The sequence below is a fragment of the Penicillium cataractarum genome (genome assembly GCF_028827025.1).
Source record: "Penicillium cataractarum strain IBT 29864 chromosome Unknown utg000007l, whole genome shotgun sequence".
Lineage (NCBI taxonomy): Eukaryota > Fungi > Ascomycota > Eurotiomycetes > Eurotiales > Aspergillaceae > Penicillium > Penicillium cataractarum.
The window spans coordinates 3,195,702-3,220,057 of record NW_026622743.1 but is presented as its reverse complement, the minus strand read 5'-3'; the positions used below and the strand labels follow the sequence as shown (position 1 = coordinate 3,220,057).

General features: G+C 48.8%; 10 protein-coding genes across 10 annotated transcripts; 8 read left to right on the top strand and 2 right to left on the bottom strand.

The window, feature by feature from the left end:
* Positions 1-47: 47 nt before the first annotated feature.
* N7496_008702 (prolyl hydroxylase family protein) lies at positions 48-1,564 on the bottom strand (the record flags this gene model as incomplete). The annotated part of the gene is made up of 2 exons (XM_056701621.1): positions 48-1,219; positions 1,282-1,564. 2 exons carry the CDS (start codon positions 1,562-1,564, stop codon positions 48-50), a joined length of 1,455 nt encoding a protein of 484 aa, XP_056553684.1.
* A 1,484-nt stretch (positions 1,565-3,048) lies between these two features.
* On the top strand, positions 3,049-4,460 carry N7496_008701 (CAZyme family GT25; the record flags this gene model as incomplete). Its single annotated transcript, XM_056701620.1, has 4 exons — positions 3,049-3,315; positions 3,373-3,516; positions 3,571-3,638; positions 3,695-4,460. The coding sequence occupies 4 exons, from the start codon at positions 3,049-3,051 to the stop codon at positions 4,458-4,460; spliced, it is 1,245 nt and encodes a 414-aa protein (XP_056553683.1).
* Positions 4,461-5,509: 1,049 nt separating this feature from the next.
* Positions 5,510-6,414, top strand: N7496_008700 (uncharacterized protein; the record flags this gene model as incomplete). The annotated part of the gene is made up of 2 exons (XM_056701619.1): positions 5,510-5,777; positions 5,852-6,414. 2 exons carry the CDS (start codon positions 5,510-5,512, stop codon positions 6,412-6,414), a joined length of 831 nt encoding a protein of 276 aa, XP_056553682.1.
* A 1,035-nt stretch (positions 6,415-7,449) lies between these two features.
* N7496_008699 (acetamidase) lies at positions 7,450-9,430 on the top strand (the record flags this gene model as incomplete). The annotated part of the gene is made up of 5 exons (XM_056701618.1): positions 7,450-7,725; positions 7,881-8,295; positions 8,384-9,001; positions 9,059-9,247; positions 9,303-9,430. The coding sequence occupies 5 exons, from the start codon at positions 7,450-7,452 to the stop codon at positions 9,428-9,430; spliced, it is 1,626 nt and encodes a 541-aa protein (XP_056553681.1).
* A 1,215-nt stretch (positions 9,431-10,645) lies between these two features.
* N7496_008698 (uncharacterized protein) lies at positions 10,646-12,035 on the top strand (the record flags this gene model as incomplete). The annotated part of the gene is made up of 2 exons (XM_056701617.1): positions 10,646-10,923; positions 11,024-12,035. The coding sequence occupies 2 exons, from the start codon at positions 10,646-10,648 to the stop codon at positions 12,033-12,035; spliced, it is 1,290 nt and encodes a 429-aa protein (XP_056553680.1).
* A 1,540-nt stretch (positions 12,036-13,575) lies between these two features.
* On the top strand, positions 13,576-14,496 carry N7496_008697 (uncharacterized protein; the record flags this gene model as incomplete). The annotated part of the gene is made up of 1 exon (XM_056701616.1): positions 13,576-14,496. The coding sequence occupies one exon, from the start codon at positions 13,576-13,578 to the stop codon at positions 14,494-14,496; it is 921 nt and encodes a 306-aa protein (XP_056553679.1).
* A 3,244-nt stretch (positions 14,497-17,740) lies between these two features.
* On the top strand, positions 17,741-18,854 carry N7496_008696 (D-mandelate dehydrogenase-like dehydrogenase; the record flags this gene model as incomplete). The annotated part of the gene is made up of 2 exons (XM_056701615.1): positions 17,741-17,889; positions 17,942-18,854. The coding sequence occupies 2 exons, from the start codon at positions 17,741-17,743 to the stop codon at positions 18,852-18,854; spliced, it is 1,062 nt and encodes a 353-aa protein (XP_056553678.1).
* Positions 18,855-19,121: 267 nt separating this feature from the next.
* On the bottom strand, positions 19,122-21,274 carry N7496_008695 (pseudouridine synthase PUS2; the record flags this gene model as incomplete). Its single annotated transcript, XM_056701614.1, has 4 exons — positions 19,122-19,347; positions 19,415-20,632; positions 20,699-20,937; positions 20,993-21,274. 4 exons carry the CDS (start codon positions 21,272-21,274, stop codon positions 19,122-19,124), a joined length of 1,965 nt encoding a protein of 654 aa, XP_056553677.1.
* A 349-nt stretch (positions 21,275-21,623) lies between these two features.
* Positions 21,624-23,104, top strand: N7496_008694 (putative transcription factor TFIIE complex alpha subunit; the record flags this gene model as incomplete). The annotated part of the gene is made up of 3 exons (XM_056701613.1): positions 21,624-21,718; positions 21,782-21,877; positions 21,943-23,104. The coding sequence occupies 3 exons, from the start codon at positions 21,624-21,626 to the stop codon at positions 23,102-23,104; spliced, it is 1,353 nt and encodes a 450-aa protein (XP_056553676.1).
* Positions 23,105-23,483: 379 nt separating this feature from the next.
* On the top strand, positions 23,484-24,100 carry N7496_008693 (uncharacterized protein; the record flags this gene model as incomplete). Its single annotated transcript, XM_056701612.1, has 2 exons — positions 23,484-23,504; positions 23,570-24,100. The coding sequence occupies 2 exons, from the start codon at positions 23,484-23,486 to the stop codon at positions 24,098-24,100; spliced, it is 552 nt and encodes a 183-aa protein (XP_056553675.1).
* Between the last annotated feature and the right edge of the window lie 256 nt (positions 24,101-24,356).

Here is a 24,356-nt window from a genome sequence, read left to right as displayed (position 1 = left end):
TTTGACAGGCTACCATTCAGGTTCATACACATTGTATATTTGGCTTTTTACTCCTCAGAGGGCTTGACGTCGTACTCGACGTCGGTACGGATAATGTATTTTGCACCCTTTCTAACTCCCGTGCCTTCGTGCAACAAGGCCCCGTTGGCCTCTCCGTGTGGGAAAATAGCAACGGATCCCATCACGGGCCGCACGGGGTAGGCATTAAGAGTTCCCTCCCGCGCCGCGGGCATAAAGAAGGTTGTCTCTCCACCCTCAAACTCGTCATTGAGGTAGAGTAAGAAGGTATACATGGAGCTCTGCTTCTTGTCTTCAGGTGAGGCGTCGTATACATATGTGTCGTCGGGGAGGATGCCTGATGGTGGCCACGCTCCATCGATATGGCAGCGGTACTCTGCACCCGGGACGTATCTATACACACGGAAGCGCCGGTTGATACCTCGGACCAAACGGCCACCGATCGAGGCCGGCACATAAGGAGAAATACGTGCCCAGAGGAGGTCGTGGAAAGCAGTGTCGACAACCCAATAGAAGTTATGAGCCAGAATGCTCATGTCACCATCCTCGCGGAGCGGCGCGTCAGGCAAGAAGTTCACAGATTCACCCGCAGCGATGATAGCCTTGCACTCTGAGGGTGAGAGAACGTTCATGGCCACACCGAGACCCGGCACAGCGGGGTGTGGATGGTATGTGATGGTCGGTCCGACAGGAGCCAATGGGACAGCGTTGGGTGCAGTGGTGTAGAGAATAGCGGCATGGTGGTTTGGAGGCTTGCGGAGCGGACCGGGTGTAGTTTCAATAACGCGGATAGCAGAGGCAGATGTAGGTGCCTCGGCCAAGATCGTCTTGTCGAGTACGGAAGCGTAGACCTCGAGAGGTTCTTCTGTTGAGGGTCGCAGGTCCCAGATAGACTGGAAAGCAATTGGAGAAGTGGAAAAGGCGGCTTTCGGGTTGGTATCAATCGGAGTGCTAACACGCAGAATTGCATCTAGAACACCGAGGAGTTCAAGATCTTTTGCGCTACGCTCGACGACACGGTCGGTCTCTCCCGGCTGCGTCGAGAGGCCACTGACCACGTCCAAATCTCGAACCCAACGACATAACGCCCCAATCTTGGGTTGTTCGCCTCTGATCCTCATCTCAGCAAGTAAGATCTTAGCCTCCAAGTATTTTCCATCAGCCAATGCACCGGTAATTCGCGCCGTCAGATTAGCACCCTCTATCGAGAAGTTAGCCGCATGTTCGATCCGATGAGACGATATGCAGTGGAACCGGCAGTACCAGCATTGTTGACGCCCGTAGTACAGGCCTGGCGGAAATCGTAAACCGCCACTCGAAGATCCTTGCATGCCTTCGACTTAGTCAAGCCGGGGTATTGTGCGAGAGCCGTGAGCGTCTCGACCGTGATGTCGAGTTCTTCGTCGGAAACAATGGTGTTAAGGTGCTTCGGCTCGAGATTGGTGCCATCGGGAGGTGGGGTCAATGTGGACGAGGGCTTTGCTTGTTTCTGAGGAAGGTCAATTTGCGCATTGCGCTTGCGCTTGGCTGCCTTGGACTTGGCCATGGTGAAGCGATAGGACAATGGCCGTCTGATAGTTGAGACAAGCGGGGATCTGGACTGGTCTCAACTACACTCAAAGGAAAATTAATTGCCGGTTCACTCCGTCCTTTAACCCACCAATCAGCAAATTACGTTTGATCCGGTCTTTCACTTTTTCCGATTTTGCCTGTAAGGTTTTCCATCGTCCAATCAGAATGCGAAGCGCTTGGGAACAACACTTACAAACAACTCCAAAGGGCCCATATCTTGCATGCAGAGCCATTCTATTTCTACTGTTTTAATTAACAGGAGGTTGATTAGAATTCAATGATATTGATACTGAAAGAAATACATCTTAGTGTAGTAACTAGCATTCCGCCCGCATGAGGGCTGAGATACCACCTAAGATATATCATGACTTGTTAGGTGGGTTGGTTCTGGCAATCATCACCATAGAATCGAACGTTAAGCACGGGCGTTTGAATACTCATGTAAATTTCTCCAATTTAAAATTGGACCGGCTAAAATAGCTTGATCAACTGTGTAGGAAGACCCATTGCTGCTAAAGTGTAGAAACGACGTGTCTCGAACAAGTTGAAGGGATTGAGGCAAACTTGCCCCAGTAGTGCTGATCATGGATGGGAAACTTCTTAAAGGCGACATTACTTGCCTAGCATGTACGGCAGGAACCATACAGTACAGGTGGTGCGGGAGATCTTCAGTACAGTCGATATCGGGCCGAGGACCATTGACTTGAGAACACTCGGACAAGAGGAGATCTAACAGACCCTCTGTGGTTGTACCTTCCAGCAAAAAGCTTGGCCGAATCTCTGTAAGGGACGCCAGATATGTATAATAACATATCCTGGATGATCAACTAGAGAAGATTCCCGTCAATAATAGGTTGTAGAATATTTAGCCAAATTTGCCAGGGACCACGACCTCAAGCGAGTGGAGTGTTTCAGCCATGACGGTCGGCGGGAAACCCGCATAGACAGTTCATTCTTATTGGACCCATTGTTCGACCCTTGGGGGGCCGCCATAAAACGAGAACAACTTGACAACAGCTCGTGTGGGAACCCCCGGTCGCAACGAGAGGCTTTTCATTTTATCTCGCCTTAAGGTTTCGGTCGATGATTGGCGAGATAAGCATGTTTAACCCATTTTAACGCCAAGGCTAACGAGAACGGCTTCAGCGGCAAGCCTTAAGGTCTGGACTTATGAGTCTCATGGCGTGCCAGCTCCTAAAAGGGGGCTCTCATTTGCCATGGTGCTTGCATCGCAGTGGAGACTGGAAACGATGAACCAACCATGAGGAGATTGGATGTGACGGAGGCTACATGACCCCTCCCTGCCCCCCGGCCTGTACTTAATTAGCCCAACGCCTACAGGAGGCTGTTGGCTGTTGGCTGGCTTGGGCAAAAGAACCTTGTCAAAAAATCGCGGTCGCCTCCTACACGTCCGTCGAGGATGGTCGGCACGACATGTTGTCTTTCATCTCAGACCAAATGAGCATGGCCTCTTCTACGTCCCAGTTGCGTCTAAGGCGAGCCCTGATAGTCCTGCTGGGGATTTTCCTGGTCTTCTACTGTCTATGGCCTTCTCGTCGTGAGAGCGCCATCGTTGTGACCAGCGCGAGTGCGGGCGCTCGAGCTGGCGGGAGCAGCGGCGGTGTGTCACGCCCCGAAAAGGCACCACGCCCCCAGCAGGCCTGGACCGAACAAGACTTACACGAATGGGATAATCTCGATGTGATCAAAAATGAGACTCTAGGTGTATGTATGCTCTTTCTGCTAATGCATTGCCGTATTGCTAAATGGGAGACGCTCTAGGTCGAGAAAATATTTGCTATCAATCTCCCCAGCAGGCCCGATAAGCGGGATAATATCATCCTCACATCGGCCGTCACGGAATTTCGTGTCGAATGGGTGGACGGGGTCACCCCTGAGGAAATCAGCCCTAAATCTTATCCCTACGTATGTGTTACCAAAAACCCTGGCGATAATTGAATTGCGCGCTAACGATCGCAGAACTGGGGATACGATCATAAGCCGACCGAGTATGCTGCTAGGAGAGCCCATCTCAATGCTATTCAACGGTATGAAAGAAATTCAATACAAGAAATATTCGTTGGTCATCACTAACCGTCACTAGAGTGGTTGAAGAGAGACTCGGCAGCGCAATCGTAATGGAAGACGATGTCGACTGGGATGTCTCAGTAAAAGCGCAACTACAGAGCTTCGCTCTCGCAGCCAGAGCTCTCCAAGAAACGCGAAACCAAATGACCCTGTCTCCATACGGTGATGACTGGGATGTTCTCTGGCTGGGCCACTGTGGCATTGCATGCAAGACCGATCAGCCTTTCTACCTTACGCCCACCGACCCAACCATTCCCAAGCCTCATCACTTCCTACCCTACTGGCGCGACCCTCCAGTTTTCGAGGGCCACACGCGACCCGACCACAGTCGACTGACTTGTGCCGCTAGCGATGGTGTATGCTCCACCTTTTATGCCGTGAGCAACCGCGGTGCGCGTAAGATCCTCGCAGCGCTGTCAGTTAATCCCTCTGGTCTGGCAGAGGAGATTGACACAGGTGCTCAATTCGATGTCTCCCTGGGTCGCATGTGCGGTCACGGATATCTTCGATGTTATGGTTCATTCCCGGCTATCATTGGAGGCTTCCGTGCTGCGGGAGTCAAGGGCAAGATTTCTGATATTCACGTTGAAGAAGGCGAGGACTCGGAGGCGTTTAGCTTTGGAGTGATGTATAGCACCATGTTGAACATTAACCGCCTGCTTAGAGGTGAACGCACTGTTCACGCCACTTGGGATGATGCGGATGTTATGGATGTGATTCCTAGTGAGATCACCATGAAGAAGGGGGTGAAGTATAGCCCGGGAGTCCCTCCACCAGTTTGATCAGGCTAGTTTGAATTTTTAGATGTATTATACCAATATAGAGATGCAAGATAAGCAAACTTCGCGATTTTTACATTTGGCGATTTTTTAAACAATAAAATCCAATAATTAGACCGAGGCGATTACGAAGTCATGACTCGCGTGTGCGCTGGCGTTGCGTTGCTAGCCGCGCTCAGAGCCGCCCAACTACTGCCAATAATAGACAACAAAACGTGGCTCCTGCAACAGGCGTTCATGAACGAGGATATCCAAATTTCCTCTAAACCACGGCGAAGATACTAGAGAAGGGGCTCGTCTGAACTTTTTCTACAAGAGAAATGGGTTCAGGCTGTGCCGTTTGAATCTTTGTTGATGATGGGAACTGGGGAAACAACCCTCAGGGGACCTTTCCTCTAAGACAACAATAGGAATAGACTGACTCGACGTAATTTGTTTTGGATTTGACCTAGTGATGCAGGTACCCTGCAATTCTTTTAGCGCACTTTAGCCAATCAAGTGAACTCTGGTATTAAAGTAATCATCGCCATTCCTTTAAACGAAGGTCGAAGGCGTCCCTGATGTTGTTATACTGATAGCCGGAACTTATAGAAGATCTAATATTCATCCTCTCGTAGCTACTGATAATGTGAGACCCTGTCTGTAGTGACTGAATTGTAGTCAAACAAAAGTACAGATTATCAACTTTGGCCCCAGTGGCCCCGGGGGCCATAGTTCACTTGGGGAATAGCGCCATTGAGTTGAGCACAGGATTAGGCCAAGCTCTCTCCACTCGTTCCCAATGCGCCAGTGTACTATTGGCTCATACTAGGTCTTTGAGAATTGCAGCCCCCTGTCAAAGAACACGCATTATCTCTCTTAGGGCATGTCGACGGCGGTTAGAGAAAACATTGCCCATGTTGCTTTGCGCTTTGCCAGCCCGACGCAGGGGAAACTCGACTCACACCTCATAATGACCGAGCCCCTCCCGTTGAGGCTCTCTGTCACTCGAAGTTTGAATTTCCGACCCAGACTTTCGTGATCCTCATACCTCCTAGGTGCATATCAGTTCCATGGTTTCTACTCTCCTGGGCGCTTTCTTCGAGATGAAAGTGCTTCAGTCTTTAATCTTAATATTCACCGGGCTTGCGTCTATTGCCGTGGCGAGCGATAGCAACAACTATTTCACGAACCCAGCCTCCAACACCGGCATTAACCCCGTCTGGACACTGGGTGACAAACAGGTCATTGCGTGGAAAACAACCCTAGGAGTCTTCAATGTCTCCATCTGGCAACAGAGCCTTGTACAACAAAGTGCCGCAAGCCAGGGAAATATCTATTGTAAGTTTGAGCGACTCAACCTTCAAGTAGCCAACGCGAAGCGAATACCGGCTAATAGTAGTTACAAAATCCAGCTAAAATCCACTCATCCGACAAAGTTACAAACTTTACTTGGGTCGTGCAACTATACGGATTCGATCTGTCCTATTCAAATGTCTTTTTCCTATGGATCAACCCTGACGAAGACGGCGGCTTTGTCTCATCGTATTTCAACATAACCGAGCCATCATCCACCACAACCACCGCATCGACAGCCACATCTACCGCCACGGACGTGCTCAGCACGGCAATCACTTCCCCTTCGTCATCATCCCTATCGTCATCCTCGGGTTCATCATTATCTTCGTCTTCATCCTCCAGCCCAACGGCAGCTGCAGACTCCGCGCTAACAACAACCGGGAAAATTGCTATGGGCGTTGGAGTGGGTCTTGGAGTTCCGATATTATGCGCCTTAGCAGTCTTGATTTTCCTTAAATCGCGGTCCCTGAAGAAAAATGCTGCGGCTCAAAATGCTGCGCAGTCTGGAATGGCCCAGCCGCGGGTTTATGCGCAGAATCGCCAATCACGATTACAGGAGATGAATGGCTTGAGTAAGCAGAAATCACCTTTTGAGTTACCCAGTCAAGACTATATATAAGGGAAGAAGGTTTAAGACCATAATTGGTGGAATTGTGAATGGACAGACAGGAATGTGTGATGATGTACATAATTTAGTTATAATTCAATCTTGACCAAGTTCAAATCGCGATCTTGGTACCTCTGACAATGGCTTCACCTGCAAATGCTGATGTAGTGGTCCTCTCCCTTCAGGTGCCTTGATTGTAGTTAGAACTTCGGCTCTATGATTTAACAAAGTTTCCCTGGACTTGGCTATTATTTCAAGCCGACATTATTCTATGCTTCTATAGAATTCATATGTTCCCATATCTAGATGCCCAATTGGTATGGGATTGTCATCGATTTTTTATCTTCTAATCTGCTATCACTATATCTCGCGTAAATATCCTAAATATATGGTATCCCGTTAGCACATCCAGAGTTGCGCCGACATGTACATGAAGCGACGAGATAAAGATACTCGGAGAAGAATGATAGAAACTGGAAAGAGTCAAAGATTGATAGGAAAAACCAGTGGCTTTGGGCCTTCAATCTTGCTTATCAAGGATGCTTTTTGTCTTTCCCGCGGAGAAAGCTTAAGCGAACAGTCAATCGAGTAATGAGGCCTCAAGCCACTACCGTAAGATGTTCGTCGGCAAATTCATAAACCACCTTGATTGGATAACACGAATCAAGTGTCTGTTCGGCAACTGGGCAGTTAAATCGCTGTCCCCGCATTGGTTAATGCAGCCCCGGCTGTGCAACGATAAGGTTATGAATATCCGGCATAAAAGTTTGTGCAGAACCACAACCCCACCCCAACATACATTCACGACGGTCAGATAGACGCTTTTGAATAATTTGGATACTGTATATCCATTGTTTTTGTGCAATGTTCTATGTATGCTACACGATAGAGTTGGATGACAACATGGGCCCGCGTTGAAGTATAAATACCTTCAAACAACCCTCTCCCCCATCGCTTCAGCATTTTATTCTTTCTACTCTTTCTACAGTATTAAAGACGCATTCTATACAATCAGCTGCTCATCTTGCCCCCTTAACACTCGCCAACATGGCTTCCATATGGGAAGACATAGTGAAAGCCAAGCGCGACAGTCTCAAGAAAGCTATTCCAACCGAATGGATACTGCCGTCCTCGGTTCTTCCTCCTCCCGAGCAAGCGGACGTGTCGACTTTCATTGCCCAGAGTGGATGGCTCTCTGACGCAGAGAAGGAAATTCTGTCATCCTCTGTGACCAGCCTGTTACCCCGCCTCGCCTCGGGGCAAGTCTCGGCAGTGGAAGTGACAAAGGCTTATTGTAAAAGTGCCGCGGCGGCTCAGCAGCTTGTATGTTCATTCCGACATCCTTTCTCCAATCAGCCCGGATTAAATGACTGCATTGCCTCTTTGCGTATTCACTGCAATTCCTCCACGGATATTCAAATATGTTATTTTGACTTGTGATCAAAAACACCGCTAACGATCTCTTAACCATCTTACAGATAAATCCCTTGACGGATATCTTTTTCGATGAGGCGCTAGAAATGGCAAAGGCCCTGGATGAAGAAATGAAGTTGACGGGAAAGCCAAAAGGCCTATTGCATGGCTTGCCGATTTCGGTTAAGGACAATTTTCATGTTCAAGGCAAGGACGCTACTCAGGGCTTCACATCCTTGGTCGGCAAACCAGCCGAACACCATTGTTCAATCGTTCAGGCATTGGTAGACGCCGGCGCGGTATTGTACGTGAAGACTAACGTCCCACCGGGCATGAAGAGGCCCGAGACAGAGAATACTCTGTTTGGGAAAACTCTCAACCCATTCAATCGACACTCCTGGGCTGTGGGCGGCTCTTCAGGGGGCGAAGGTGCCCTTCTTGGTTTTGGCGGCAGCCCCCTTGGCATTGGTAGCGATCTTGGTATGTTGTATCAAGCAACAACACTCTCACATCTCTGTCGTGTGATTATCATAAGAGTTTTTCTAATGAGCGTCTACGCGGGATATAGGTGGCTCTGTGCGGATCCCAGCCTCTTGTGCAGGTATTTTCACTTTACGACCCTGCGTTGGCCGCTTCCCTATGTCCAAGACGAGCGTCCTTACCGCAGGACAGGATAGTATCATGGCTGTTCCAGGCCCCATGGCACGCACCATGGAGGACCTAATTCTAGCCTCGCGCGTCATCATTCAGCAGTCTCCATGGAAGTATGATCCCCAGTGTGTTCCCCTCCCTTGGACGCCTCTCGACCCACCGAAACGACTGAAGCTGGCTGTTATGTGGAACGACGGCATGGTAACGCCGACTCCACCAGTCCAAAGAGCGCTCGAGGGTGCAGTGCACACTCTGCGAGATGCTGGACATGAGATTGTGGACTGGAAAATTTCCCCAGAAGAAATTCAAGAGCTGGTAGAGGTTACATTTGGAATCCTCTTTTCAGACGGTGGCCAATGGCTGCATAAAGCTCTGGAGCCTACGGGTGAGCCGATTCCGTCCGGTCTGGTTTGGGCCGACAAAAACCCGCCAAAGACCATATTTGAAATGCATAAGCTTCATGTGATGCGAGATAAAATTCGCATGGAGTGGTTTGCCAGATGGGACTCATTCAAGGCACTTGATGGGATTCTTCGTGAGCTCTCATACTTTGCCGCTTTAAATGCCTATTCTTATGATAATTTTTGTCTAGTACCTACATCCCCATACAGTATCCCCGAACATGGGAACTTCACACACGCTCTCTATACGTTGATCTTCAATGTCCTTGACTGGCCAGCTACATCCTTTCCATCGGGGTACTATACAGATGCCGAGATTGATAGTCCATACGTCAATCACGCACCGTTGAGCGAGACTGATAAGAAGGTGCAGCAAGAATGTAAGTTTTGTCTCTATTTTGGAATTAGAGAGTGTTTACTAAAAGCCACTTATAGACAATCCAATCTTATCCGACAAAGCTCCGATCAGCTTCCAGATTGTAGGTCGTAAGATGCAAGAAGAGAAAACGTTGATTATGACCGATATCGTCTACCGGACTCTAAAGGAGGCCCCGAGGGCTTAGGAAGAGACATACTGAAAGAACATATTTACCTGAATTCAACTTCATTATACGATACTCCATCTACAACAGAGCTTTCTTGAATCAGAGATGACTGCGACTATTGGCAAAGACCTGGCCACTTGGGATAATGGGAAGAGTACGTAACTTTCATTGGATGGAAGATCGACGAAGAATCGCCCGTTAGGGCAGTTTCATGTATTCATCCACTCTTTTCTTTCATAGCCCCTTCGAGTTCAGGAATGTATTAGCCGGCCTTGGCAACCCCCCTGCTCCTAAAACTAAGGCCGTTCTTAGAGGACTACTACGGATTTTTGAGTCGACCGAAGCACCTCTGGTATCGCCCGGAGTGTCCCTTGGATTGATGTAAACGATTTAGGGAGCACTTCATAGCAAGAAGATTAAAATATGGATCCTACTCATAGCACTACAAGAAACTCTAATAACACTCCGACGCTAAGCGAGTAGCATATAGTACAATGGATCCAATATCTCATAATCCCTATTGAGGCCTTATGTGCAAAGAGTGATAGTTTAAAATCATGAAACACGAGCTAGAAAGAAAGGCCTAGTCAGATACGCTTTACCCTCCTCTATTTCTAAAGCTCTTTTGCGATATATTCCAAATTAGGCCTGGCGTTGTAATGTCACGAAAGCCCTTTCTAGTGCCATGAGTATGATCTTAAAATATGAGGCATCTAATGCGGCTGTTATAAATCCATGGGATATCTACTCTGCACTCAAACTTTGTGCGGACGGTAAGCAAGTTCTTTTGGTATGATATGAAGTTGTGTTTATCGCATTGAATATGGTACATGTATGCAAGCTCTGAGATTCAGGTAAAGCGTCGCGTATATCAGTAAGACAAGGCTGCAACTGACTGTATTGCAGGACGAAAATTTCTCCTAGCCCTTAGAAGTACGGAATATGATGGCCCGCAAGGCACCTTCATCGTCAGGAAGCATTGTAGTATTTGCATTGTGGTATTTGATTGCTAAACTACGCTGCTACGCACAGAAAGCCAGGAAATCCAGGAAACTTGGTCTTCCTGGAATCTCTAAGGAAGAAGAAGCAAAGGAAAGCAGGAAAGGGCCAGATAAAGGCCAATCTAGCAAATCAATCTTCGGAACAGGAGAACAGCAGGAAAGATCCGGCCAACAATCTGCACGAAGGGAACCGTGCAGGCAATCTGCATGCTGGCCCTGCATAATCCTATCCATGGCGAGGGCGACCGAGGCACAACCATCAATATTGAAGAAGTTATTCCGGGGTATCGCAGTAGAGCACGGGGCAGCTCAAAATCACTCTTCGCCCCATTTCTTCCTCCTTTTGACCCTCTCCAAATCCTCCATCGACTGTATCTCCTGTCTTCGAATCGGTACCAAACCCCCACGAACGTTTGAGGAATTTGAGAGAACGCTGGGTCGGATATCCTCATCTGAGAAGATCGACTTGGTTCATATTGATCTTCATGGAAGCTTTGACCGTGACAAAGGGTAAACGATCATCAAAGTACCTAGGAAAAGATCTTCCTTCCCCCAAGTTCCCGGACATGCATGCATTCTCCAATAACTGACCCTTGTCTCTACACTCCAGATCGGTTTTAGAATTCTTTGACAAGTTTTCGAAGCACCGCAGAGCCTACGCCGCTTCCACTGTTGCCGAGGTCCTACAAAGAAACGGTGTTCAATGGGCCGTGCTATGTGCCTGCCGTACTGCACAAACTTCCTCAACGTTCAGTCACCTTGCCCTCGAATTTTTGAATCACGGAATCACCGGCGTTTTTGCAATGAGATATGAATTGAAAGCTGCCGCCGCCAAAATTTTAACATTCTCATTTTACGAGGCACTTTGTCAGAATGGGAAAACTTTTATCGAGTCAGGGTATACCGCTCGTCGCGCTATGCAAGCAAGTGCTTCGCGGCCTGCTAGATTTGCAGAAATATTCGAGGTGCAAGACTCTCTGGTCCCTGCGATATACACGATTGACGGAAGGGACTTTCGTTTGGGAGGATCTACATCAGTGGATAGCGCTGCGGCCAGCTCATTTACAAGATCTCCCTCAATGCCCGAAATGATTGGCAGAGAAGATGACATTCGCCGTTCAAGCTCTTTGATGAGGGAGGAGAAGTCATTTTTGAATGTCGTCAGCGATGTCGGCAATGGAAAATCCATTCTGATGGAACACTTGGCTTGGTGGTGGAAGGAGATAAAGCTCTTCTCTCGCATCGCTTACGTCAATATATCCCTTAAGCGCGACAGTGACAGTGCCTTGGGTTGTCTGGCTATGGCTAAATGCATATGGCATTCTGTTGCCAAAAGCGGGACCCCGAGTCCTTCTTGTTCAGATCCTATGAGATTTCTGGTTCAGGCCATGGAAAGCTCGAAGGGCCAGGACCTCATCGTCCTACTAGACGGAATCGACGAAGTCTATCCCTATTTATCCAACAACTGTTGTGATGATACTTCTCAAAGCTGGACCGAATTCTTTCGTGTGGCCAAAATTCTGTCTACCACTGGGTTCAAATTGGTAGTAACATCGTCTGCACCCTTGCAATTTCTCGCCGATGAGATGAGCGATTTTTTGCTGAACTTAGCACCCGCATGACAAACGAGGAGGTTTTAAAAATTGTTTATCCCCCCGATAAGGCATCTCAGCGCCCGGGAAATTTGAGACAGTCAAGCGACACACATCTACATTGCGTGTTTGAACTCTTGCAATACAATCGCGTCGCCCTGAAGAGCCAATCAAGGTCACTGCGTGGCAAGTTTTATGGATTAGATGCCCTCCTCTTATGGGATAGCGCATTCGACGAAAATTCCACTTATGGACCAAGAGGCAATCTGATGGAGAGCCGAGCTACTGAAATTCAATCTCTAAACCTCAATGACGACTGCGGTCTAGGAGGTATCCATAGTCTCCTTCTGGCAATTCTGGACTATCTGACAAAACGCGAGGGATACGAAGACCTCTGGGCTTTGCTTTCGATTGGGTTGTGGATTAATACCGCATCCAAGCCAAATAATGAGCATCTTTGGGGGGACTATCTGCCACTGAGAGTTGAAATCATTCAATACATCGTGAAAACCATTCCAAAGTCTCGATTGGAAAGCTCACTTTTGCCCGTTGAGCTTTGGTCCATCATGAGGGACAATCCCGTCACGAGGAAGGAAGTTCAAAGCAGTTCAAGCTCTCTCCCTTCGGCGTCGAAGATTACCATCGATTCCTTGCAGAATGCTGTGCGGTTGCTCATGGCTGCCAATCTCATAACGGGGCAAACAGAGACTCTAGTCGATGGAATGAAGGGGTACCAAAGACACCCCGCTGCTACTCTCTGGCTTCGGCGAATCTTGTTAGTGTTACCTTATCATACGGTTCTCTTCAACATCTATACTTGTATAGGAGCAAGAGCGTATAAAATGGCGGATCTTAACCCTGATGCAGCTGAGATAAAGTCGGGGAGGGCCAGTCACTTACGGGCCATTCAATCACCTTCTTTCCAATTCGTTGAAAGACAGAAATGGAATTTGATGACGGCCGTTGGAAAAATGAGACATGACGCTGCTCACTTGCAGTCAACTCTGGCTCAAGTCACCCAAGAAAACAATCTCGACTTCGCATGGATGCCGTTTATGGTCCTGATACCGATCAGCTTCGCCGCGCCAAATTTCTGTCCATTGTTTCTATCACATTTGCCTTGGAGTATTTGGCGAGTTTAGAGCCCCGAATTCCTTAATCCTATCTCGACCCACTTCCAGGAACACTCACCATTCTCCCACTCATGCATCTTTTAATTCGCGTCATTTTCATGGTGCAAAGATATAGATTGGATAACGAGCTGCACACACCTCTGCGAATCCGTCGACTTCTCTTGGCCCGTGTGGAGGCGATCAGAAACGCTGGTATAGAGTGTGATGAGATCGACGAGGACGAATTTATTCTGATGGAGATGTCACATTGGTTGAATGAGGCTGGGATTCTTACGAGATCATCAGAACACGACAAGGTGAAAGTGAACCGTATTTGGGAGAAAGTCGATGCTCTGAAGCAACGGTGCAATGCCTCCTGAGATATGAGATTCAAGATTACGGATTCAATCATTAATTGCCTCCCAGAAGGCGAATATGATCCTCAGGGTGGGCTGACAATGCATCGAGATGATGAACCTCAGAATTCCGAGCAAGCCCCAGACCATGCATCAATGATTCCTCTGGCTTTGCACGCTTTGGTCGGGTCCATAGTCCCCTCAGGCAAAGGTCAAGGAAATTCACCTTCGTCTGATTGGATGGCGGACATTTATGCGTTCATGACGGGTGACCTCGAATTTGAGATGTCCACGCCACCTTGGTATACAGACAAAATAACACCGGTTTTCACCCACCTCCGCAATGGTAACATAGAAAGAGCTTCAGCTGCGGCCCTTCGGGCTCTTGATACAGCTGAGAATGACTGCAACACTCTTCTAGCCTCAAATCTCCGTCACCTCTGTCGTCGACTCGCCGACTTGGACACCATTGACGAATACGACAAGCAACAAACTCGGCTCCCACGTATAGCTGAAAAGTCCGCCCCATTCTTGCGCGATCTCTTGTTGAATTATCTGGCTGGTCACGATACTCCTGGAGCCTACCACTATGTCAAAGACGAGCGGATAAAAATGGATGCTTTCTTGCCTTTTCTACATCTTTTAATGAAAGTTCTTCCGCAGCTCGACAATGACACATTACCAGAGTCAATCAGCTCTTTTTGGAAGAGTACACCGCATGACGCCAATTTCATGGAAATAGGACTTTCAGGAATGGATCAACTTGCTCAGCTTTTAGAGCCATTCAAGGACGAGAGGCTTGAAGACAAGCTGGAATGGGTCCGATTGATCCAGAGAATCTGGGACCTCATGAATAACCTCACTGAACAAAATACGCCCAACGACCGCGCATGGATATCGAAGCTCTACGAAGTCTACCCAGAGCGTGGAGATGCGCGAGGCTACTGGCACAGCCACAGAGATATTCTCGACAGCACGACATGGGAAGATGATGGCCATTCGCATTTAAATGGGCTCATTTGAGTGATCATACATATGCACCCTCTTAGCAAACGAATGCTTCCGAACCTCCAAGTCTGGCGAGGCTGGGTTAATGCCAGACAACAAAATTGTGCCAGAAATGGTTGAAGGGATCAGGAAACATTGATCATGTGTTAAAATACCGAAATAGCTGGTGAATGAAGTTCCTCGCTTTCCCCCTCGAAGTCAAGATACAAAGAAGGCGGGACCCTATGCACAACTAACTGAAGCAATTATTAGAGGTCCATTTCGCTCCATCAACTTGAACAGACAGTCTGTCATATTCTTTTTGCTGACAGTGATCCCCACGCCAGCACACGGGCTCTTTGATACCTAAGCGGTCTTTTGAAGTTTTATATGTTGCTTCTATTTAATTCCTAGTACCTGGATTCGATGGCTTCAGAATGATCGTCGTATGGCATGTTACGTTGCGTGTCTGGGAGTGCGCTTATTGCATGTTCTTCGTTAGAAAATCTGGTTCTGCTTAATTCATCTGCATTGCAACTCAAACAAGGAAGCATCTGTTGTTCCGTTTTCATAGGATCATGCTCATAGCACTACAAGAGGCTTTCGCGATACTACAACGCTAAGCCTGATTAGAAACGCACATCCCTGACGAGCATAAAACGGTACAGGAGATTACCATTATCCATGAGCAGTCATTATGTAAAGGCATATATATGTGGTTTGTCGCGCGAGACATCCTTTTTCGCGTGCCAGTAACAAGATCCTCTACTTATGGGATGACGGAGAGAACCCCGACAACAGCTTGATGTATTGAACCCTCCCCGGACCTCCGCATAATTCTCCACAATCTTGGAGGATGATAGTGCCTTTCGCCTCTGGAGTACCGGATGACATGGAACGTGCTGACGTACTCCATAAGCATATAAGCTTTCATTAACTTGAGGGGTAGCAGTGCGTGTGGATGTGTCAGAGCCGGAGAGAAAGCCTGTCGTGGCGGGAAACGAGGACATGACATAAATTGTTGTAGCCAGTTCAATACTGAGAAGATACTTTCTGTTTTAGGTACTTCAAGCTATACATTCCTGAGAATATATTGCAAAGGTTACCTGTATACAGCCAGAGCTTGGGTAAAATGACAGACAAGCACGATTCTGCTCATATTGAAACAACTACTAATATCCCCAAAGCTGTGTCAGAAGAATTGTATTCGTCGCTTTACTTTGCATCGCAGGATACAGACTGGCAACGCCAAAACACAAAACGGCTTCTTTGGAAAATTGACTTGCATCTCTTGCCATGGATAGTATTGATGTATTTGACCAACTTTCTGGACCGCAAGTAAGTCGGCAATAAAATCCACATCCTATGATAACTCTGACAAGGTTCAAGTGCACTTTCCCAAGCTAGACTCGGTTCTTTGGAGAAGGATCTCCAACTGAAAGGCACAGAGTTCAACACTATAACCTCAATTCTGTTCATCGTAAGAAAGACACGGTCGAGGTTATGCTATGTCAGAAACACTAATAGGAGGATCTAGGGATACATTTTGTTTCAGTTGCCTTCGAACCTACTGTTGACTCGAGTTCGACCATCTCTATACCTGTGTGGAATGATGGTTCTGTGGTATGCTTTAAGCAGTTTGACTGAACCGAATTCAATGTTGATGACAACAGAGGCACAATATCCGCTCTACAAGCAATGACTCGCAGCTTTACTGGAGAACTGATTTGTCGATTATTCCTAGGTAATTATTGACCTACGGACCTAATAAACCCTGCTGATTTATATTTGTGCATGAATCTAGGTGCGGCTGAAGCGCCGTTTTTCTCGTTCGTTCAAATCTTTTCGGCTCTAATTCGAGGGTTAATCCGCTAATTTGTACTTGCAGAGGCTCTATTTTCCTCATGTCATCATGGTACCGCGCAGACGAACTTGCCCACAGAATCGCTATTTTCTACGCCGGTGTCGCACTCGCAAACATGTCAGATACCGCCGCGCCTTTTGAATTGGCTCTTGAAAACTGACTATCACCTAGGTTCGGTGGTCTCATCGCAGCAGGCGTGATTGGTAACCTGGATAATGCACACGGAATGGCCGCCTGGAGATGGCTGTTTATTATCGAGGGATCAGTGACCGTAGGGATTGCGATGATAGCAATGTGTGTTGTTCTATCTTTCTATCCCGGGATGGTTTGCTAACCCAAAAAAGGTGGTTCATGCCGAACTATCCAAACACCACGCGCTGGCTCTCCCGCGACGAGCAAGAATATGCGGAATGGCGCCTCGCCCAAGACGCAGCTGGCGAAATGGATGATCGCTATGCTGTATCACCCATGGAAGCAGTAAAGATGGCATTCTCTGATTATCGACTCTACCTATTCATGCTGCTGAACCACCTCGTCTTGCTAGCCCAGTCATTCACGTACGTCAATTCCTTGAATCGTTTCACAAGGCAGGCCACTGACAAAGAATAATAGATATTTCTTCCCAACTATTGTCCAGTCCCTGGGATATGGCAACACGACTACACTTTTTCTCACAGTCCCCGTGTGGTTCGCAACATTCCTCGCCGTTTTATGCATCTCCTTCCACTCGTCCCGCACAAACGAGCGAAGCATCCATATCTTCTGCTGTATGATAATCGGAGCACTCGGTAACATCCTTGTTATAACAACGTCCAGCTTGGGTGTCCGTATGTTCGCCATGTATCTCATGCCGATTGGAGTGCTGCCTTCGTTTCAGATTATTCTAGCATGGATCACTTCATCCTTCTCACGGCCGTTAGTCAAGCGCTCAGTCGTGGTCGCGATCTGCGGTATGTTTGGAAACGCATCTTCGATATACGGCAGTTACCTTTACCCCGAGTTTCAAGGCCCACGATACATACCAGCCGGAATAGTGCTTGCTTGTGTCTGTGGGGCTTGCGGGGTATTAGCGCTCGTCATCCGGTTTGTGTTGCGGAGAGAAAATCGAAAGCTGGAAAGCGAGCATGGCCCAGGTGAGGGGCCTCGGTATATCTTGTAAGGCGTACATAGGGGATTGCTAGGATTAGAAGCTTCTATTCAAGTGATGCATGAATGATTGTATGTAATTGGTGGGATGGTTGGTTGTCGCGGAGTGGGAAGGCAAACTTGTCGGTCTTCTCTCCGGTTGTTTTATCGTTAATCGGACACGGATAACTGGCACGGATAAGCCCAAATTCTAGTTGCGGGAGATCTTATAACTGATTTGAAGCTCTCAAATGTGAATCGAAATATCTTCGTGCTACCAATAGATCTAAAATGGCAAACAAACCGATCGTACTTCATCTTGGCGACGCCATCAAGTACAACCATGCCTTTTACAAAGATGAATTCCAAGCGCGGTTCAAGGTTATCCAGGCAACTGAGACAGACAGGGACGGCTTTATAGAAGCACTAAAGTCAATGAAGTAAGTAAATTTTCCATTTTCAAGTGCGCACTTTGACTAATTGCTATTCCAGGTACGGAGACTTTTCAGCGTTGTTTCGCCCACACTTCCAGACAGGAGGCTTCATGGGCCAATGGGATGTAGAACTCATCTCTCTACTCCCACCTAGCGTGCGAATCTTTGCATCCGCCGGTGCCGGCTTCAACTGGGCAGATGTTGACATACTCGGCGAACACAAGATTTGGTATGCCAACGGTGCAGGAGCCTCGGACGAGGCAGTCTCTGATACCGCGCTGTACATGATTCTCAGCGTGTTCCGCAACTTCACCCGTTCGCAGCTAGCAGCGAGAACAGCAGATCCAGAGATATTCACTGCGACTCATAAGTTGATTGCGACAATTTCTCAGAATCCACGAGGCCATATCTTGGGCGTAGTTGGATTTGGAAATATCAGCAAGAAACTTGCCTTCAAAGCCCGGATGGCATTGGGGATGAAGATCCATTATTTCGACATTATTCGAGCCGATCCGAAAGAGGAGGAAGAGTTGGAAGCGACATATCATGAATCTTTGGACGATCTGTTGAAGATTGCCGACTGCATAACGCTGCACACGCCTCTCAACAAGCACACTCAGGACTTGATCGACGCCAAAGCGTTGTCATTGATGAAACCAGGTAGCAGAATCGTGAATACGGCCCGCGGACAAATTGTGAATGAAGATGCATTGGTTCATGCGTTGGAAACCGGACATATCTCTGCTGCTGCATTGGATGTGCATTATCATGAGCCGCAGGTGTCGCCCAGGCTGGCCAATATGGAGAATGTCACTCTCACTACACATATCGGGGGCGGTGCTTTGGATACAAGGATTAACTTTGAATTGAATGCTATGAAGAACATCCTTGCTGTGGTGGGACCGAATGGGGAGTTTACTGGGGAGCCCATCACACCTGTGAATAGGAGGGCTTTCGAAGGGACATCATGATAGGAAGATATTGATATTGATTTTATGAGGACAGACTTCAAACTGGTCAGTGGCAATTTACACTGGCTATATTGCTACTGAATTCGTGTATCTTTTGAAATATCTTGTGGATGGAAGTGATTCTCCGAAAAGGGCTGTCATTTTAAATCATACCCAAGTAATTCTCGTAGAGTTCATCGATTTGACGTGTCAATCAAACTTTTATATGTTGTGAAATCTAAAGGAATCTCGAAGCCGTCCAATATTCCAGGATGTACAAAGTTCCTTTTAGTTGCCTTCTTCACCACCAGTCGGCAGCTCACCCTCATCCTCTGAAGACTCAACTTCAGCCAGAGCCGCACTCTGGTCCTTATCAGCCTTGTTACCTTCTCCCTTAGGGGCACCTTTCTCGGTGGGCGCAGAGACAAGCTTCGCAGCTGCGATACCACCAGATGTGCAGTACAAGAAGAAGTTGTTCTGGTAGTGATCGATGTGGTTGAAGAAGTTGCCAAATCTGCGATGAATATGTAAGCAAGTGGACCAAACAAATTGAAAGGGACTGAAAGATTAGAATAACTTACGCTGAAGTCTGCTCCTCTTCGCGGAAGATCCGGTCGTAAATTTCGCGTTGTTTGAACTCATCCATCTCCTTTGTGAACCTTTCGAAATGAACGGGGCCACGGCCAAGACTGCTGGCCTTGGCATTGTAGCTGTCAAAGATGGGTCGCTCTAGCAGCAGTCCGAGTCCGGGAGCCTTGGGAATGGCAATACGGTCGGGTCCGTAGGAGTCCTTAATTCTATCGGGGTGACAGCCGCAACGAACAACCAGGGAAGCCATGGCCACCATCTTGCGGATTTGGTGCATCATGAAACTTTGACCGTGAACCTTCAGACTAAGCCACTCGGTACCGTTGATGACCACGGGGGTCGTGTTAACCTTGAATGACTTGATGTGGCGCTTGGCCGAGGGGTCCTTGAAGGTCTTCTGAATAGTATAGTTGTAGAAGTTCGGTGTGCCCACATATCGGTCAAGAGCCTCTTGCAGGCGAGCAATACGAGACGCAGGTGCCCGGTAGGCCCGACGGGCCTTGATATAAGCTGCCTTTACGGCCTTGGTGGTGTCGAGAATCAGCCTTTGGCGAGGGTCCATGACGAATGGTTGGTCCTCCTTCGGTTGGTCAGCGCCAGATTCCTGCGGCTGCGTCGTTTCCTCGGCTGGCTTTTCTGGCTCCTCCGCAGCAGGTTGATCCTCCTTATCAAGATCTTCCGGAGTCACATCACTGGAGAAGAGAGATTGTTGAACGATGTTGCGAATATCCTCTGGGACGCTGTCCAGGATTGGCTTGATATATTCCTCATCCACCTTCTCCCAGTAGCCGGTGACCTCTTCCTGTCGGGCCTTGACCTCATCCAAATCGCCGGCCTTTTCAGCGAGCTCGACAATCTTTCTTCCCATATATGTACTGGGATGAGGAGGAAGGAGACAGTGACTTGGGAGCAGGTACTCGTAGACTCGAGAGTCACACATCTGATAACAGCTGAAACTCTTTGCCGTCTGCTCCAATCCCCAAACCCGGATTTGAGGGCTGAGATGGGAATTGATCTTTTCGACAATGTCTGGATCCTCAATGATCATCTTAAGGGAGACGACATTACCCGCGGCATGGACACCCTTGTCGGTACGGGCACAGCGAATGAAGGAAGACTTCTTGGGATCCGTTGCGTTAGCCTTGGAGATTGCGCCAGCGGCGACCAAGGCCGAGAACAGCTCGCCTTCAATGGTGGGCTTATCCTCAGTTCTAGAATGATATGTGTTAGTGTCAAATCAATGACCACTGTCGAGGCAGAGGGAGAACTTCGCGTACAATTGCATGCCGTAGTAACCAGTTCCAGAATACCCGATCATGACCGCGACTTTCTTCTTTGGCCGGCGCTCCTCATTCTCAATTTCTTCCTTGGAGAACTCGGTAGCATAGATCGGATTCGTGATCTGTTCACCACTCTCGATCTTGCGACGCTTCGCCGCTTCCCGTTCTTCAGCGCGCTTCCTCTTGTCTAGGGCTTGTCGACTTCCTTGGTTAGCCGCTGGGCGGCGATCGCGTCTCTTAAACCCCATACAACATACCTCCATTCGGACCTTCCCATATTACGGTTCTTACGCTTTGAACCAGCGTCAGCTCCTCCTGTCGTGTTGTCGGCCATGGTACTCGTTTAAAGAGTTCCTTGAGCTCGGTCTCGGCTTTGGAATCGACGTGGAGGGATCGGGCGTATTGCTTGGCGGAGGTCTGGGCTCGGAAGATAGCAGAGAATTGACGAGAAATGGGCGCTTGGACGGAGGGGAAAAGTCCAGCAAAATTGCGCTGCCAGAGGGTAGAGGCGCGCATGAACTCGAGTTTCACAAGAAATCGTTCGCGGCCTTTGAAGCTGGTGGCCGCGGACATTTTCCACGGCGGCGGACGCTAATCTGCCTTGGGTTAGTCTGATATATCACACTAGGCTAAACTAGGTAGTTAAGCGCCTCAGGCAACAAGGCCACCAAAGTATCACTTGAAGCTTTCTCAGCCACAATTGACAAAGCCTCTTTGTACTGCTTCGATCCGGCGCATCTGCCTTGCGCTTCCTTGCGCCATCACTTCTTTCTCTTACTCGGACCTGCCCTTGCGACGAGTCAGTGAGAGATGATGATCATTCCTGCCGCTTAATCCTCCACCACCAGAAGCTCTGTCTTCCAACCCCCCAGCCTCGAGCTAGCTATAGCGGACCTCGCGTCGCCAATTCTCCGTCGCAACCATGGATCTCGCCAATACCCTCATTCGAAGCGTCGTGCGCGCCTTTTACGAGACTCGACACATCTTGGTCGTGGACGCGCTCTTCCTTCACTCAGTGTACGATGCTGTTCCAGGGACGTTGCTAAATGAGAGATGTTCAGTTTAGCTGACCTACCACAGTCTCCATGCAGAGGATCTCGCTTTCTTGATGGGCATGCAGCAGAAGGACCTACGCAAACTGTGTGCGCGACTAAGAGAAGATCGCTTGATTGGAGTGTATGGCTTGCTTCTTGACTGGGCCTGCGAGATTCGGCTAACCAGAGATCATTGCTGGACTACAGGAGCACACGCGCTGAAATTCGCGATGGATCGACTCGCCCCGTGAACCGAGAATACTACTATATCCCCCTCCATCCGGTTATCGATGCCATCAAATACAAGGTCTCCAAATTGACCTCGACAATCAAGGAGCAGTACACGCCGAGCGAGGAGCGCAAGGAATACATGTGTCCGCGATGCTTGGCGGAATGGACTGAACTAGACGTCCTGAGTCTGGTCTCGGAGGAAGGATTCGAATGTCAAAACTGTGGCGCAATCTTGGAGCGTACTGAAGATCTCAAGGGCGAGGAGGGTATTGACCGAACTGGTCATGAGAAGAACAGCAAGCTCATGGCGCAGCTTGACAATATGCTCAAGCTTCTGAAGCAGATTGACTCCGTAGAGATCCCGCCCAACGACTTTGACACCGCCTGGGATCACAAGGTCGAAGTTCCCCGAAACCTCAGCACTCACCCCATTCGCGCGGCCGTTCCCGTGCCGCCCAAGGCACAAGATGTGGTGCGCGGAAACCTCAAGACCGATGCTGCCGCTTTGGAGATCTCTCTTACCTCCAGCGAAGAGAAGAGTGCTGCCGAACAGGCCGAGGAGGCTGCTCGCAAGGCCGCCGTGGAGAAGCAGAACGCTTTACCCGTGTGGCACACCCACTCCACCGTCGATGCTGGTGCCCCTGCTCAGGTCAAGACCGAGGCGGGAGTCTCCATCAAATCCGAGCTTGAAGATGAGGATCAAAAGCCCACCCTGGATGACTCGAACGACAAGATTGCCGCATACTATGCGGAGATGGCTAGAGAAAAGGCCCTCCAGGATGAACAAGATGCGAGCAGTGCGGAAGAGTCTGACGATTTCGACGAGGATTTCGAAGACGTTGGTATTTCCGGCCCCAGTGGCCCCGGGACTCCGGCTACTGGACCTGGCCCAACCAGCGTCCCTACTCCCTCTGGCCTATCGGGTATCAAGAGGGAACACGACACTTCCAGCGCTGCCCCGTCTTCCGTTGGCACTCCATCCACACCCGCTGACGATGGGCCTGCGATGAAGAGGATCAAAATGGAGTCTGGTTCTGGTGTCGAGCCTATCATCAAAGCAGATCATGATGTAAAGGCCGAGCCAGACGTGAAGGATGAAGAATCCGATGAGGATGAAGAAGAGTTTGAGGATGTTTGATCTATGCTATGGCGGATCTTGCTCTTCTCCATGGCGTTAAAATAATAGACTGGTGGTTTGTTCCTCGATATTTCGGCGCAGGCGCCTTGATAGCTAATGAAGCCGATATTGCAATGCATTTATGCTCATCAAAGTGTGACTACTTGTAGCTCAGCAACTGCCCCAGCGTTGGTGGTTCTTTCCTGAAGTCGTTCCTTTATACCTAATTGAGGTAGATTCCCTGTAACGACACTCTCCAGCTTCCTCCTGGCCATCTTCTTCTCTCGACCCTTCATCTTCATCCACTTTCTCCATCCCCATTCCAATCAAACAACATCTCTCTAATCTCTCCATCCCGAACTCGATCCTACTGAACATCCCCACAGAAACAACCGCCAAAATGTCTACTACTACCACCTACGTAAGTCCCCAAGCCCTACCTCCCCTCCAACTCCCATCATAACCACTATCCCCCTCCCTCCCCAGCTCTCCAACAACGCCATCCGCCAAGAAATCGACCAACTGCGCCCCAACCACCTAGGCCGCAACACCTCCATCCTAGGCGTCTGGAACGCCGTCCTAGCCACCCAATTCCCAGTTCAGCAAAACTACATAACCCGCCCCCGCGAGCATGGATGGTACAACGAGCGCGACCTCTGGTACGACCTGCAAGTCTTGCACGTCCGCAACAACACCTCCAACGTCATCCTGGTGGTGATCTGCCGCACCGCCGCAGGCCATGCAAACGCCAACGAGGGTGTGGACCAGTGGCAGGTCCATCTGGAGTTGTATCTGGGAACGATCTTCGGGAAGAGGCGTCGTGCTGGCCGTCCGCCCCGGGTTTATGGGGTTATTGCGCATGGGTTGGGGGCGACGTTCTTCTCTTATGATGTTGGGGATGATATTCCTATGTTGATCTTTCGGGATCATGAGGCGGATCGGAAGAAGGTTTATCATTTGGTGGAGGATCATCAGAAGATTCAGGGGTTCCTGGATGTTATTCGGGACAGCCACTAGATGGATGTTTTGTGTGGATCTCGCTTCGCTTCATTGTTCTGGTGATTCAGGTAGAGTTGCGAGCAAGGTTCCAAACATCCAAGATCTATGGACCTAACGGATTCCAAGATGGCATTTCCGGTTGACTATTCAAAGTGATACTCCAATACTCCATATCTTAGCACACACAGTCTCAATTAACAAGTGATACCCAGTCCTTGGCATGCTTCCTCACTAGCCTCGTGATACTCATTCCCATAAACAAGCATATTCGCTC